This window comes from Myotis brandtii, unplaced genomic scaffold, assembly GCF_000412655.1.
Source record: "Myotis brandtii unplaced genomic scaffold, ASM41265v1 scaffold506, whole genome shotgun sequence".
Lineage (NCBI taxonomy): Eukaryota > Metazoa > Chordata > Mammalia > Chiroptera > Vespertilionidae > Myotis > Myotis brandtii.
In genome coordinates this window covers 3,637,077-3,651,169 of record NW_005369287.1, presented here as the reverse complement: position 1 = coordinate 3,651,169, position 14,093 = coordinate 3,637,077, and the positions used below count along the sequence as shown (strand labels likewise).

Genomic DNA, 14,093 nt, shown 5'->3' with positions numbered 1-14,093 from the left:
GCCCTGCTCTGAGCCCGACCAGGGGCTGCACCTAGGGATTGGGCCTGCCCTCTGCCACCCGGGAGCAGGCCTAAGCCAGCAGGTCGTTATCTCCCGAGGGGTCCCAGACTGCGAGAGGGCACAGGCCTGGCTGAGGGACCCCCCCTTCCCCCCTGAGTGCACAAATTTTTGTGCACCAGGCCCCTAGTAGTAACTATATTCTTGATGCCAAAAGGGTTAAGGAACCTTCTCACAAAGACGTTTTAGCCTTTAGGAATTTCACTTCCTTCTTGGGTTATTTCTCCAAATTGCACAAAAGGGAGGCAATGGAAATACTTTTCTTTTTCTGACAGGAAAACTATTGGGTGGATATTGCCAGCTTCTTTAACTCTTAAAAAAATATATAACAAAGCACAATCCCCTAAAATAAAAATATCGTCCAGGCAGCACTAGCTGTTTGGGTTGTGAGAATCATCTCCCAGAATTGTCACTGGAAAAAATGAGGGGAGTCTGCAAAAGAACTCTAATTCTCTCTCCTCAGAAAACCATCAAAACCCCATTCCAGCCCATCAAATCCTAACAAACAATATCTTATTTTGCTTTCACAACAGAAGTAAGGGCAAAAATGACAACCAGAAATTAATGCTTGGCCCGAACTTAAGGGGAAAATGCTCTCCCTAGTTCTTGTTCAGGGTATTTTTTTTAGTTGAAGTTGGGAGCTAGTTACTTCTCATGGACAATTATATACTATCTCCTGCCAAAGGTACCGAATGATGGGCCATAATTTTATGTAAAAAGAACAGACCTGGCCTCTCATACTTCAGGGTTAGAGGAGGAACCAGCAGGGATAAGAAAGGAAACACTAAGGAGGAGACACAAAAGAAGAAGACCCCCCAGGAGAAATAAGTAAGCTTAGTAGGTTTTGCCTGAGAATGCTGCGAGAGGGAGGATCTAAAAAAGTATTGCTTGCCTGGCCCGCGTGGCTCAATGATTGAGCATCGACCTATGATCCAGGACAGTGGTAGGGCAAACTCATTAGTCAACAGAGCCAAATATCAACAGTACAACGATTGAAATTTCTTTTGAGAGCCAAATTTTTTAAACTTAAACTATATAGGTAGGTACACTGTTATTAACTTAATTAGGGTACTCCTAAGGCTTAGGAAGAGCCACACTCAAGGGGCCAAAGAGCCACATGTGGCTCGAGAGCCGCAGTTTGCCGCCCACTGACTAGGAGATCACAGTTCAATTTCTGGTCAGGGCACATGCCCGGGTTGCAGGCTCAATCCCCAGTAGGGGGCATGCAGGAGGCAGCCAATCAATGATTCTTTCTCATCATTGAAATTTCTATCTCTCTCTCCCTCTTCTTTCCTCTCTTAACAATAAAAAAATAAATACATAAAAATTATTACTTAAGATCTAATAATTTACTTCTCTACTCTATAAATTTCTATCTAGAGCAAGAGTTTACATATGTTTATTATGGTATGAATCCCCAAAGGTTCTTTTCCAAGAAAATGAAGGGAATTGTATTTTTTAAACTCTTTAGCAGCAAAGCACCCCATCCTCAAAGGCCACCCCACCCACGTATCTCCAAAGAGCAATACAACAGTGGGGCTCCTAAAAGTTACTCAGTTGCCAACTTACCTTCCAGTTTGCCTACACATCAGTAAGTGTTTTCAACCTGAAACTCATTATCCAGGTAGAGGTCAATGCCTTTCAATATTCCACAATCCCTATCCATTTCTTACCCTGCAAAGGCACCATATCGACAGCGATGAAATATCTGTAGGCAGGTTGATCCCGCCTCCATAAGAGCTAAGCTACCAAGACACTGTCGGAATACAATCATGTGAAGCTTGGCGAACAATTTCAATTGATCACCAAGGCCATGTGATTGAAGAAGCTGCCTTGGGCCTTTCAACCTTACAAAACAGTGAGTGTTCTAGAATTTTCAGGCTAAAGCGATTTCAATTAAAATGAAGAATAACCTTTAACACATGGTGAAAGTGGGTCTTGGCCCAGGTCACGGGGTCATGTCAACAGGACACGAGCCTCCAAAGAGAAAGGAAAAAAGCAAAATTTTCTCCTGATACAAAATGAAACTGACAAAAGGAACCACGGCACCTGGCTTCCAGCTGCCACCGAGAGGCACAGGCAGTCAGGAGAGTCATGTGGGCGGGCGACTGGGTCCATGATGCCTGTCAGAGCCTCGCTGGTCGTTCAGATCTGCAGGGGCTGCTCCTCCTGACCAGGCAGGGCAGGGTCCCCCGCAGCCTGGACCCGGGCTGCAGTGCCACGCCGGGAAGGAGGCTCGGCCGCTGCCCCATGGACCCTGGCCTGGGTCTGTAGCATGCGGGAGTCGAGCATGTGAGGCAGGATCTTCAGCACGAACCACACAAAGAAGCCATTATCCGGGGGAGTGACAGAATATATTGTAACTGCTCCCATCATGTCACCAGGCATCATTTTAATGGGCGTGTGAGAAGTTCTCCCACTTGAAGTTAAAATGACTCCCGTTTCAATGAAAAGGGGAGATGCCTCATTGGTAGGCTCACTATTCACCCACGGCAGCTGCCAGACACGAGAACAGACGTGCCAGGCGTGCGTGCACAGGGCTGGTTTTTGTCTCTCCAGGCAACATTTCGCTTTATAATTTGTCTCCTCTTAAAACGGAGAGATGAGCAAGTTACAAATATAATTACCATATTTCTGAACAAGCGATAACACAGGCCACGGAGTGCTGAGAGAGGGCGGCTCGCTTACCTCTGGCTGTAAGGCTTGTTCATCTTCAGCAGTGTTGGGTAAAATTGCCCAGGTTATGTTGGCACTGGCGGATGGCAAAGAGCCAAATGTCCCATTTTTCAGCTGCTCTGTGGAATGTGACTTGGGCCCGGGCCATCCCAGGATGTTTTCTGAAATAAAGACCTAGATTGATGCCAAGTATTTTCCAAATTAAACATTTACAGCTCAAGAAATATTTCTACCTGGTTGTACACAGAGACTGACTTGAAATGGGCCCACTCCTGAATGGCCTGTGGTGGATTTAAGTGAAGCTTGTTTTGAACGAGTACCAAGCGTAGATTCAGATTGTCTATGGATAAGCTCGCTTCTGTGTAATGACAGTCTCAGAATCACCACAGGCTGTTTCTCTCCCCAGCCTTGAACACAAACAATTGACATTTTACCAAAGTTATGTTTTCTTTTTTTTTTTTTAAACCTTGCCCAAGGATATGTTTATTGATTTTAGAGAGAGAGGAAAGGAATGGGGGAGAGAGAGAAACATCAATGTGAGAGAGAAACATCGATCATTTGCCTCCCATTTGTGCCCCAGCCAGGGATCAAAGCCACAACTTAAGTATGTGCCCTGTCTGGGAATCGAACCCGCCACCTCTTGGTGTACAGGATGATGCTCCAACCACTGAACACCCAGCCAAGGCAGAAGCCATATTTTCTTAAAGGTGTTTCTCTTCTTTTTGTAACAACAACAACAAAATTTTAATGTTTACAATCAAAAATCAAATTTTATCAAAATTGGGCTGCTCAAAATGTGGTGTGAACGTCACTTGATATGATGGCCACAGCTTAGATGTAGTCATTCCAGTCTGTCAAAAAACACTTTATAAGCATCAATCTGGTAAACAGAGAGCATTTTCTAATCCTCTCCCAATCCTTGACAAAACAGGCTTTCTAACGCGAATGTCTTTTAAGAGTCACGTGTTATTACAGAATATTTGTACATGCTTACAATTGGGGACAGGCATAACCAGAGGTGGGGGTTTTTTTGTTTGTTGTTTTGTTTGGTTTTTACCCCTTTAATAGCAATTCTGCCATTAGAATGAGAGTAGGTCTCAAACCCAGCTGGCCTACACTCCGAAGATTCTGTTTTCAGGGTAAACGTAGGGGTAAGTGAGGAAGAAACGGTTGGCTGAAGCGAGACCGCCTCGTGTGGACAAGAACTCAAGCTTTCAGCATCGTAGATGTTCTATCCATACAGCAATCAGATGCCTCAGCCTTTTCATTAGAGTGACTCAAAGGAAAATCTACAAATATCCCAAACTTTTAATACCAGGAGGGGGTCCGGCTGATGAAAACACAGTAACAGAGGCCATTGCAAGGGCTGCAGACGTGCTTATGCCTGTATCTGAGTGTGTTCAATATCATCCAAGCCAACATATTTTTATGCAGAAATCTTGCCTTCATGTCAAGCATTGTATCATATAAGTCCACTGCTTAAAAGCCTCAAGTGGCTTCGCACTGCAACTGAAACACAATCTAAACCGCCTGCCTCATTTCATTCCCTCTGCGTTGCTCTCTATCCTCAAGCCACGCTGATAATTTTTCCACTCCTCAGTGAGCCAAGTTCATTCTAGTCAAGAGCCTTTGTGTGTGCTGTTCCTTCTGCTCGGAGTGCCACCCCTCCAGGCCTATGTGCGGGAGAGAGGTGTCCTGCATAAATCCAGGGGTTGCCTAAATGTCATCTGCTCAGCGAAGCCCCCTGTGACCTTTCTGGCCACAGCAGCACTTAAAGGCACTCCCTGTCACATCAGTGAGTTTACTGTTTTCAAAGCACTTATCACCATCTGAACTCACCCTGCTCTTTTATTTAACTAGCGTTGTTCTCTCCTCCCTAGAAGGTCAGTTCCTTGAAGGCAGGGACGTGTCACCCTTGGTTATGGCTGTGGCCCTAGAACAGGGGTAGGGACCGTATAAGGCCCTGGAAATCATTTGGTCTGGCCTGCGAAAGCATTAAGGTTGAGTTCCCAGAACCTACAACATGATCTAGCAAAGGGTGTGCACTTAACAAATATAGGGTGCCCCCCCCAAAATGTATACACACAGTTTGCATAATTATAAAGGCAGGGTTTATTAAAATACATTTCATTTTCAAAACTGAGCTACCAGTTTAACTGTTAAAGTGTGCATACATTTTTTGGGACACCCTGTATGTGTCGAGTGAATGAATATTAAGATTTTCAGAGGTAGTAAATTCCAAAAAAAGAAAAAAAAGGTGTGTTTTACAACCTCCTAAAAGTTAAAAATAAGAAATGGCAATAAGAAAGATAAAATAGAATGGTGGTTGCAAGGGGCTGAGAATGAGGGGGAATGGAAAGTCATAATTTAATGGATATAGAGTTTCATTTTGCAAGATGGAGAGGTCTGGCGATTGCTCACACAACTATATGAGTATTTTAAACACTACTGAGCTAGTTACTTAAAAATGGTGAAGATAGAAAATTTTTTGATATGTATGTTTTACCACAAATTTTTAAAGGCAAAAGGCATCCAAATAGCAGTCCTGATGTCATTTAAAATAGGTGAAAACTCACAACACTACAGTCAACTGCTGCAGGACGACCTAAGACCAGACGTGGGTGCAAGACAGCGGAATTTGCCGTAAGAAAGGTGAAAAAATGCTTCTTAGTGGTCCTTCTGACCAACTCCTGCCCAGAGTCCTGGAGTTGCATTCAGATCATCAATACAGAGGTGCCACTTTTTTAACATTTTATTTTATTACACAAGTAGTGCATGTCCTCTAGATTAATTAGGAAAGCTTAAAAAACATGGGGGAAAGAATGAGATCTGCTTGTCTAGGCAGACAGGAGAATGTTCCCTCTATTACCCCCACACCTCAATTTTGTCCCTCCCTCCCCTTAATCCCACCATCATCAGAGACAATAACCAGGAGACAGCAGAGCAAGAAGTAGAGGCAGTGATACCCTGCATCCTGGGACAGACAAAGGCCAGGACGGGAGATGGGAGGTAGCAATGCATGCTGGGGAATGTAGTTTTTTGTATACTCCGTGGATTCAGAGTACCAAGGAACCAGCGAGTGAGGACAGGAGAGAAGCCCTTCTTAGACCATTACAGCTCCTCTGATAAATGAGCACTGGGTGGGGAGTCTGGATAGACCGGTGTCATATGAGGATGAAGGAGGAAAACTCTAACAGAGCGAATGGAAAGGATTGTGAAGAGTAACAGTATCCCCAGAGGGCTACTAGGAAGAGTCTCTCTCAGAAATTTCTAACAGGTGTCAGAGAAGACATCAGGAAAAGTGTATCCACAGCACAAGACGGGTTGAAATTGCCTCTATGAAACAAGAACAGGAAGTAAGAAGAAGAAAGCTGGCTGAGGTGGAAAAGGAGATGAATGCACTGTGGAATTATTACAAGGAAATGAAATTAATATAATTAAAAGGAACCCTGAAACTAGAAAAAAGTCGACTCGACGCTGTAGAAAGTCAAATAAGGCAGTTCTACTGGTGTGCAGTTGCAAAGGGCATAAAGACTGCGATCAGACAGGGGACAATAGAGACGTGCACAACAGAGATCCAAGAGACCCTGAAGGGTAGACATCAGATGGATGGAGCAGAAACAATAATCAACGAGAGGAATTGGGAAACGGAGCCTGAGCCGGAGAGAGAGCTGTGGGTGCTGCTGAAACAGTCCACCGCATTCCAGCCAGAGCTTGGCAATCCTTTCTTAGGCTTTCTGGGACTGAAATTTCAAACACATGCAAAAGCAGAGAGAGAGAGAACAGTTTAATGAATGCCTAGCTCATGAAGTTTGGCCACATTTTTAAATAACAAAAATCAAGAGAAAAAATTTTTTCAATCATTTAGGCAGAAAAATTAGACTTGTCTTAAAGGGGAGAAAAAAAATCAAACTAGTCTTGAATTTTGCTACAACACTAAATGCCAGAAAATGAATAGATGAAGAGAAAAATGCGAATAAATCTATAGATTGGGGGTGGGGTGAAGGGCTTGGGGGATAATGCTTCTCCTCAGCCAAATGATCTTCCCTCTGCTAAAAAAGAGTCTACATTTCTTGAGCTCTCGTTAGGTGCCAAGGGCTATACAATTTACATGTGTTAACTCATCTAATTCTAAGGCAACCCATAAGGCAGGTCCTACTATTATGCCCAAAAGACAGGTAAGAAGCAGAGGCACAGAGCCAGTTAAGTGGTAGAAGAGCCCAGTTAAGATCAGAGCCCAGACCCTTAAACTCTACACTTTATGCCTTTTTAGCAGCACTGAAGAGGCTCAGAAAACATTCACCATCCTGGTGGGTAAGACACTCCTGGAGGGCATATACCAATACATAATGAAAAGTGGCAGAATTAGGAACTCAAGGCTGGAGAAGTCACATATAAAAGGACTAGTGGTGAGCAATGAACCCAGTTAATCAGAGCTGAGCAGGGCTGGTACTAGGCTAAAGTAAAAAGACACTCCCATCAGATGTAAAATGTAAAGAGCCCCCAAGACACTCAGTAATCAGATCAATGATATTTTCACATAATATTTTTAAAATAAAAATTAATGTCCCCCCAAATAGTACAGGACTTTCTCTCACTTGCCTCACCCTAATCCTCACCCTGTTGAATCCTGTTATGTAAAATTTTAATATTCTCATTCCCTCTCCCTCTCCCCCCACACCCCGCCCCGTCTCAAGAATTAAAAAAAGGCCACACTCCCAAGTAGCACAGCCTTTTCCAGTTCTGATGCAGCCCTGCGTGCCTTTCTGCATAGAATCGGAGGCTTGCATCTCAGCTGGGAAGAGAGATGGCCGCTTGCCCTACATTCATCAATCATTTGCCTCCATCAAGCTGCTGAAATAGATTTAGAAATCACCAGGAGCACAAGAAAGCCACATAACATAAGCCTTGACCAAAAAGCCGGGCAGCTTTATTCATTTTAATTGCAAGCCTCTCCACAAACAGAAGTTCAATGAGGCATTTCAGCTCACTGTATCTTAGAGACAACATCAGAGACAGGTCTAGGATCCCCAAACGCATAGGTGGGAGGCAGATGAATACGAACGTATTTTTGGATTTCAGTCCAGGTGCTCGGTGTGCTTGAAATGAAATGAGCATCAGGAAGCAACGTTTGCAGACCAAGGCTCCAAAGACTACGCATTTCCCAGAAGATACAATGAAATGCTACAGGAGATGAAATACTACAAGACCACAAATTAATTTTTGATTTGGAGAAGGGACAGAAGAAAATAAACAGTGCAGGGGTCAGAAGGCAGAAAGACTTGAAGCGAGAACGAAGCGCTTGGATATTCGATATGCGGGGGACGATCTGGGCCTCCCTGCCCACTGAATATGTAAAGGAAACCCTGGCAGAGTTGAGCTTTAATGAGATTTTGATTTCCATCAGCCCAGCCTAGCCCAGCCTGGCACGCCTTACATAGAACCGTTATGTTTTTATCAGTGGGAGTCGGGCTGCTAGAGCTGCCATCCACCCCAAGAACCCTGAGATTCCAAACAAATGTATTTTGTGATGACACCCCCAGGGTTATCATAGTCTCTTCTTCCACTAGTCTGAGATTCTGGAATTCAGTTTTAACTGCAGGCAACTATGATGTTTTGGATGCAGGGAGTTAATTCATTTTTTTCCCCTCAATGTGTGGCACAGATTTTAAAATTTTATTTATTGATTTTATTGTTTTGATTTTTTTAGAGAGGGGGAGAAGGAGAGAGAGAGAGAGAGAAACATCGATGTGAAAGAGAAACATCGATCAGTTGCCTCTCACACATGCCCCAGCCGGGGATCGAAACCACAACCTGGGCATGTGTCCTGACCAGGAATCGGACCCACCACCTTTTGGTGTACGGGACGACGCTCCAACCAACTGAGCCACACGGGCCAGGGCAGTGTGGCACAGATTTAAAGGACACATGCAGAATGCTTTAAACCTTAAGGGGCTGTGTTATATGGAACTGAATTTAAAAAGTTAAGAAAACAAACACAACAACCACTGTGATGCCATGCTCCCTGTGTTCCCCAATCTCCATCCAAGTTCCTCAATAAAAATGGCTAAAAGGAAGGGAGGCTGGACAAAGGGGGCAGGGAAGAATTATGACACCATAGGTGGCATAATTGCTCCTTTTCTCAAACAGTTTCCATTTCAACCTGTCAGCATATCTGAAATTCCACCTTGAGCTTTGTCCCTCCAGGTCCTTAAAAACACGAAATACCCAATGAAAACCAGGGTTTAAAAAAAAAAAGATAGAAATTAGGTAGAAACCATCCCTGAGGAACGAAGTAAGGGATGAAGTTTAGGAAGAAGAAAAGGTTCAAGCTCACATTTCCAGTGAAAGACTCTCCTGGAAGGCGCCTCCTGGGCTGCAGAGGCTAAAGTCACGTTACAGTGTGAGAGGGACGGTAGGGACCTGGGACGCTCCAGTCTCACTCTGAACTTGTGCCCAAGCCCCCACCCGTCTCTCGCCTCTTAGCGGGGGGACCTTGGACAAGTAATTTCATTGCATCTCATCCATAGGATTGGCATAATAATATCCACTTTGTGAAGATTTCAGAAAATATGTGGCAAAGGCCAAACACTGGTAGAATCAAACCTCAGTAAATGATAGTGGGTGTTACAGAAAGAAACCCAAATGACCAATACACCGTCTATTCTGGAAAGCCAACATCCCTTTTAATCTTAGTAAAACGGAGAGCAAAAGGGACTTGAGAAAAGTATGAAATATGGACCATCATCATAGCACAGCTTTACTTTTCATCTCTCAACTGGCCTCGTTTCCTCATTAAGGAAGTTAATCCCAGTCAACAAAGCTCAGTGAAGCTTCTGTGAGTCTCTTAATTCTAATGCTTTACTAGTATAAGGTAAACACGGCATGGCCAACCTCAAGCTAGTTTCACCTTTATCACTGAACTTAATCTTCACCAATATACTTATATCTGCTTATTGATTAAACCCTCCTCCAATAAGGACTGAGGCATCTTAAGGGAGTGGATTATTGTCTCTGGCTTCTAGATAAAGAACTAGAAATGCTTCTGGTACGTATTCCAGAAAATTCTCACACAGGTCCATAAGGGGACATGCAGGAGGATGCTCAATGCAGCGAGGTGAGCGGGGCAGAGAGCAGGAGGCCATGTGCCTGTCCATCATCAGAGAGTGTTGGGTAAAACGTGGTGGACAGACACCATAGACATCGTTAGAAATAATGGACCGGAACACACCATAGGCCTCATTGGAAATAATGGACCAGATGCTGCCTAACGATGGATTTTAAACACGTGACACTAAGTGCAACATCACAGGTGGAATGAGATTTAGAATGTGACGCCAGCAAGTCTAAAAGGAGTTCTTGTAAACATGTTAGTTAGATGTTTCATAGGATGTTATAATTCTAATTGGTAAGAGAACAGAATATCCCATACTGGGTAGGGAAGGGGCGGGGAGAGGTAAATGGAGAAACACTTGGATAAAAAGATGGATGGATGGATGGATGGATGGATGGATGGATGGATGGTGGATAAGAGATGAGTGTAAAGAAGGAAGGCAATGGGGTGCGCACCCACACACACACTCTCGATAGGACTCATTTGCAAGCACAGAACTGCCCGCTGGGAGGTCTCACCTGAGGCCACTGGCTTGTGGCTGGACTGGCCCACCTGGTGCACACTCTGCTGCAGCAGGTTGAAGCACTCCCCGAGGCAGCTGAGGGTGGCGGCGGAGGTAGCTTTCAGGAGCAGAAGATCCTGGTCCAAGGCAGTGAGGGGGCCGGAACCCGGCAGAGACTCGATGGCGTGCACAAGGTTCTTCTGCTGGCCTTCCACCTGGTTCATCACCTACAAAATGGGAAGATAGCAAGGAGGGGAGAGTTAGAGCTTAAACCACAGGACCGGAGAAAAGTCGGAGGAAAGTGGAGAGAGAAACCATCATCACCCAGATGACCGCTGTCAGGGTCAGCTCAGATGGTGCTCAGTACATGAATCCTTTTTTAAAAAAAATAGATTTTTATTGATTTCAGAGAGGAAGGAAGAGGGAGAGAGAGATAGAAACATCAATGATGAGAGAAAACCATTGATCAGCTGCTTCCTGCATGCCCCACACTGGTGATCAAGCCTGCAACCTGGGCATGTGCCCTGACTGGGAATCGAACCGTGCCCTCCTGGTTCACAGTTCGACGCTCAACCACTGAGCCACGATGGCTGGGCAGTACATGAGTCCTCTGACAATGTAGGCCCAGGTGAAACCTGTCTATCGAAAAGCACACATCTTCAGCTCTGATCACAAGAGCATTTTAGAACTTTAGAGCTGAAAGGGACCATTAGGGCCATCAGTCAATAATAAATCCATTACAGGTAGCAGTCCCTGTGACCATCTTTGAGGTCCTTTCACTATGGAAGGCTATCTGAGAGAGTGGAAGAACTGGGCTTTGCCTAGAGCAGTGGTCGGCAAACTCATTAGTCAACAGAACCAAATATCAACAGTACAACGATTGAAATTTCTTTTGAGAGCCAAATTTTTTAAACTTAAACTATATAGGTAGGTACACTGTTATTAACTTAATTGGGGTACTCCTAAGGCTTAGGAAAAGCCACACTCAAGGGACCAAAGAGCCGCATGTGGCTCGCGAGCCGCAGTTTGCCGACCACGGGCCTAGAGCAAAGTCAATACTTTGCTTTTCTTCCAGCTCTTATTACTAACTCCATGGCAGTCTCTTTGGAGTTCAAGAAACAGAAGTGAAATCTAGGGCTGGCGATTTGTATGCGTGAGATCGGAGGAAAGCCAGCACTGAACAGTGCCAGCCCCCAAAATGCCAAATAGGATGTGACTTTTTTAACATCACGCAAGATGCCATGTGGAAGGAACACCCAGGGATTCCAGAGCCAGCCCTATTACACGGCTGAAGCTAAGAACCCCTAATAACAATCTTTTCTGGCCTGGCTTCAATTCCTAAGCTACTGGTCTAATTGTATCTTCAATATTCCAGAGCCAGCCCTATTACACGGCTGAAGCTAAGATACCCCCAAATAACCATTTGTCCTGGCTTCAATTCCTAAGCTACTGGTCTAATTGCATCTTCAACTGACAAATCAAGGAGAAGAACTCAAGAACTAGAAAAGGACTTTACTGGTTATCTTGTGAAGTTCATCTCCCTCCTCCTGTCTTACAACTTATCTCACTAAACAAGATAGTGTACAGAAATTACACATTAACAGTCATTCTGAAAAGTGAGGAGCTACACCAACCTGCCCAAGACCCAGGGCTGGTCAGCATCAGTGGCAGGGACCAACTCCTGACCCCAGTCCACTGTTCTTTAAGCTTCCCCCACAAAAACCATCCTTAATCTGAGCCACACCTCCTGCTTTGTCACTGTCATCCCCACAGGATGCCCATCACCATCCTGATGTCACCATCTGGGGAGAAGCAACCATTCTGTCTGGACCACTGGACTTGGACATAAAACTCATTCCATGCTCAGCCTTATTTTTCTTCCTTTTGAAAACAAAGACTTGCGGTTTTCTGGCAGTCTGTGTACTTGTCTGCTTAAAAAAAAAAGAAAAGTTCATCCACTGCAATCCTACTTCCCAAAATAGGTGCCATTTTCAAAGATATTTTTTAAAAAATCAATGCTGAACATATTGCTCAGACAAGGTTTGCCGCAATCTCCCCTTAATGTGACATCCACCCTTTGGGCAGGCATATTATTTTTTGCAGATTACAGAGGTTACACCTAGCCATTCGGGCTCCTTAAACAGTACCTGAGGCATAACAGGGGCTCAATAAGTATTCACTTCTCCTTCAAGTCTTTGCTTTAAAGCCACCTTCTGAAGAAAGCTTCTGGAACCACATAATTTAAAATTGCACCTCCAGTCCAACCCTTGGCACGCCTGTCCTCCTTACCAACTAATTTTTCTCCATAGCACTTACCCCTTCCAACCCAACTTGTAATTTCTTCCTTATGTTCATTTGTGCTAGAGTGAAAGCAGGGATTATATCTGTGCTCTTCACTAATATCTCCCAAGTTCAGTAAATATCTGTTGGATGAATGGATGCATGCGTGCATGATTCCCCAGTCTCAACTCTTCTGTCACTCAAATGCAAGAGACCTTTCAAAGGTGCATTTATGACACCTTTAAGTCTACAGAAGTCATTATGCTCAATTGGCATTATATGGCTAAGATTCAGAAAAGAGTAATACCTCCATTATCCATTTAGGTTTGCCAAGAAATACTACCAACTGGCTTAATTTCACTTAAAAAAATGAAATGTTTATGTATTCTTTGACAGCCAGCTATATGTAGAGATGCTAACAGCGAGGGAGAAGTGGACTTCAAGCTATTTGTTGTAATCAGCATTTCTGTAAATTCCTACCCTAAAATCTTGTCTTAGAAAAACAATGTGTTGAAAGGAAAGAAGAAAATGGAATGAGGAAATGTACAATACATATGTTCTTGACTATTATGCATGATGAAATAATGCGTAAGAGGAAAAGGTAAGTAAAATTAAGCCATCATCTCTATGGGATACACATGTTTTTAATCAACGAAAAGAACTAACTTTATTCCAATGCTATTGAATAGGATAAATACTTGTTACTTAACAAGCATTAAATATTATGTAAATCTCAGCTAATAAAAACACAAAACTGACTTACAGAACCGTCTAGTCTACTACAACAGAGGCACATGCCCAGAGATGGAACCCACATATCTGCTCTCTGAAAAGTATTCAAACAGTATTTATTGAGAGCCTATTGCCAGTGCCAGCAACAGGACTGCCCTGCTAGAGGGGCATTTGAACCAGCAGTGGGGACATTTGACAGTTATAATGTCTGAGAACTACTGGCACTGAGAGGGCAGGGGGTCAGGAGTGCTAAATACCCCACAAGTCAGGGCACAGTCCCATACAAGAACTTCTCTGCTCAAAATGCCCAGAGTGCACCCTGGAGTTATCCTGTGCTAGAGACATTGAAGAACCAGGCATTGGCCCAACCGGCATGGCTCAGTGGTTGAGCATCAACCTATAAACCAGGAGGTCATGGTTCGATTCCCCGGTCAGGGCACATGCCCGGATTGCGGGCTCAATCCCCAGTGGAGGGTGGTGGTGGGGGCATGCAGGAGGCAGCTAATCAATGATTCTCTTTCATCATTGATGTTTCTCTCTCTCCCACCCTCTTCCTTCCTCTCTGATATATACACTGCATGGCCAGATTATTATAACCACCTGACGTTTGTAGGCAAATTAGCTATAATTTTGCGCTGAAGTTGCTAGAGGGCCAGACCATTATAAATAGGGAAGCAGGTTGTTTACCACGACAGTAGAAGTGATTTTTTTCTGAAGATATGGGTAAACAAC

At 44.1% G+C, this 14,093-nt stretch overlaps 1 protein-coding gene across 1 annotated transcript in view; it reads right to left on the bottom strand.

Moving 5' to 3' along the window:
• The window catches only part of OSBPL10 (oxysterol binding protein-like 10), a 206,488-nt gene that overhangs the window by 54,976 nt on the left and 137,419 nt on the right, over positions 1-14,093 (bottom strand). The window contains exons 6-7 of the mRNA XM_014548387.1: positions 10,366-10,576; positions 2,746-2,894 (exon numbers count right to left, since the gene is read on the bottom strand). Of these exons, the coding sequence (XP_014403873.1) occupies positions 2,746-2,894; positions 10,366-10,576 (360 nt within the window). The remainder of the gene's footprint in view (positions 1-2,745; positions 2,895-10,365; positions 10,577-14,093) is intronic.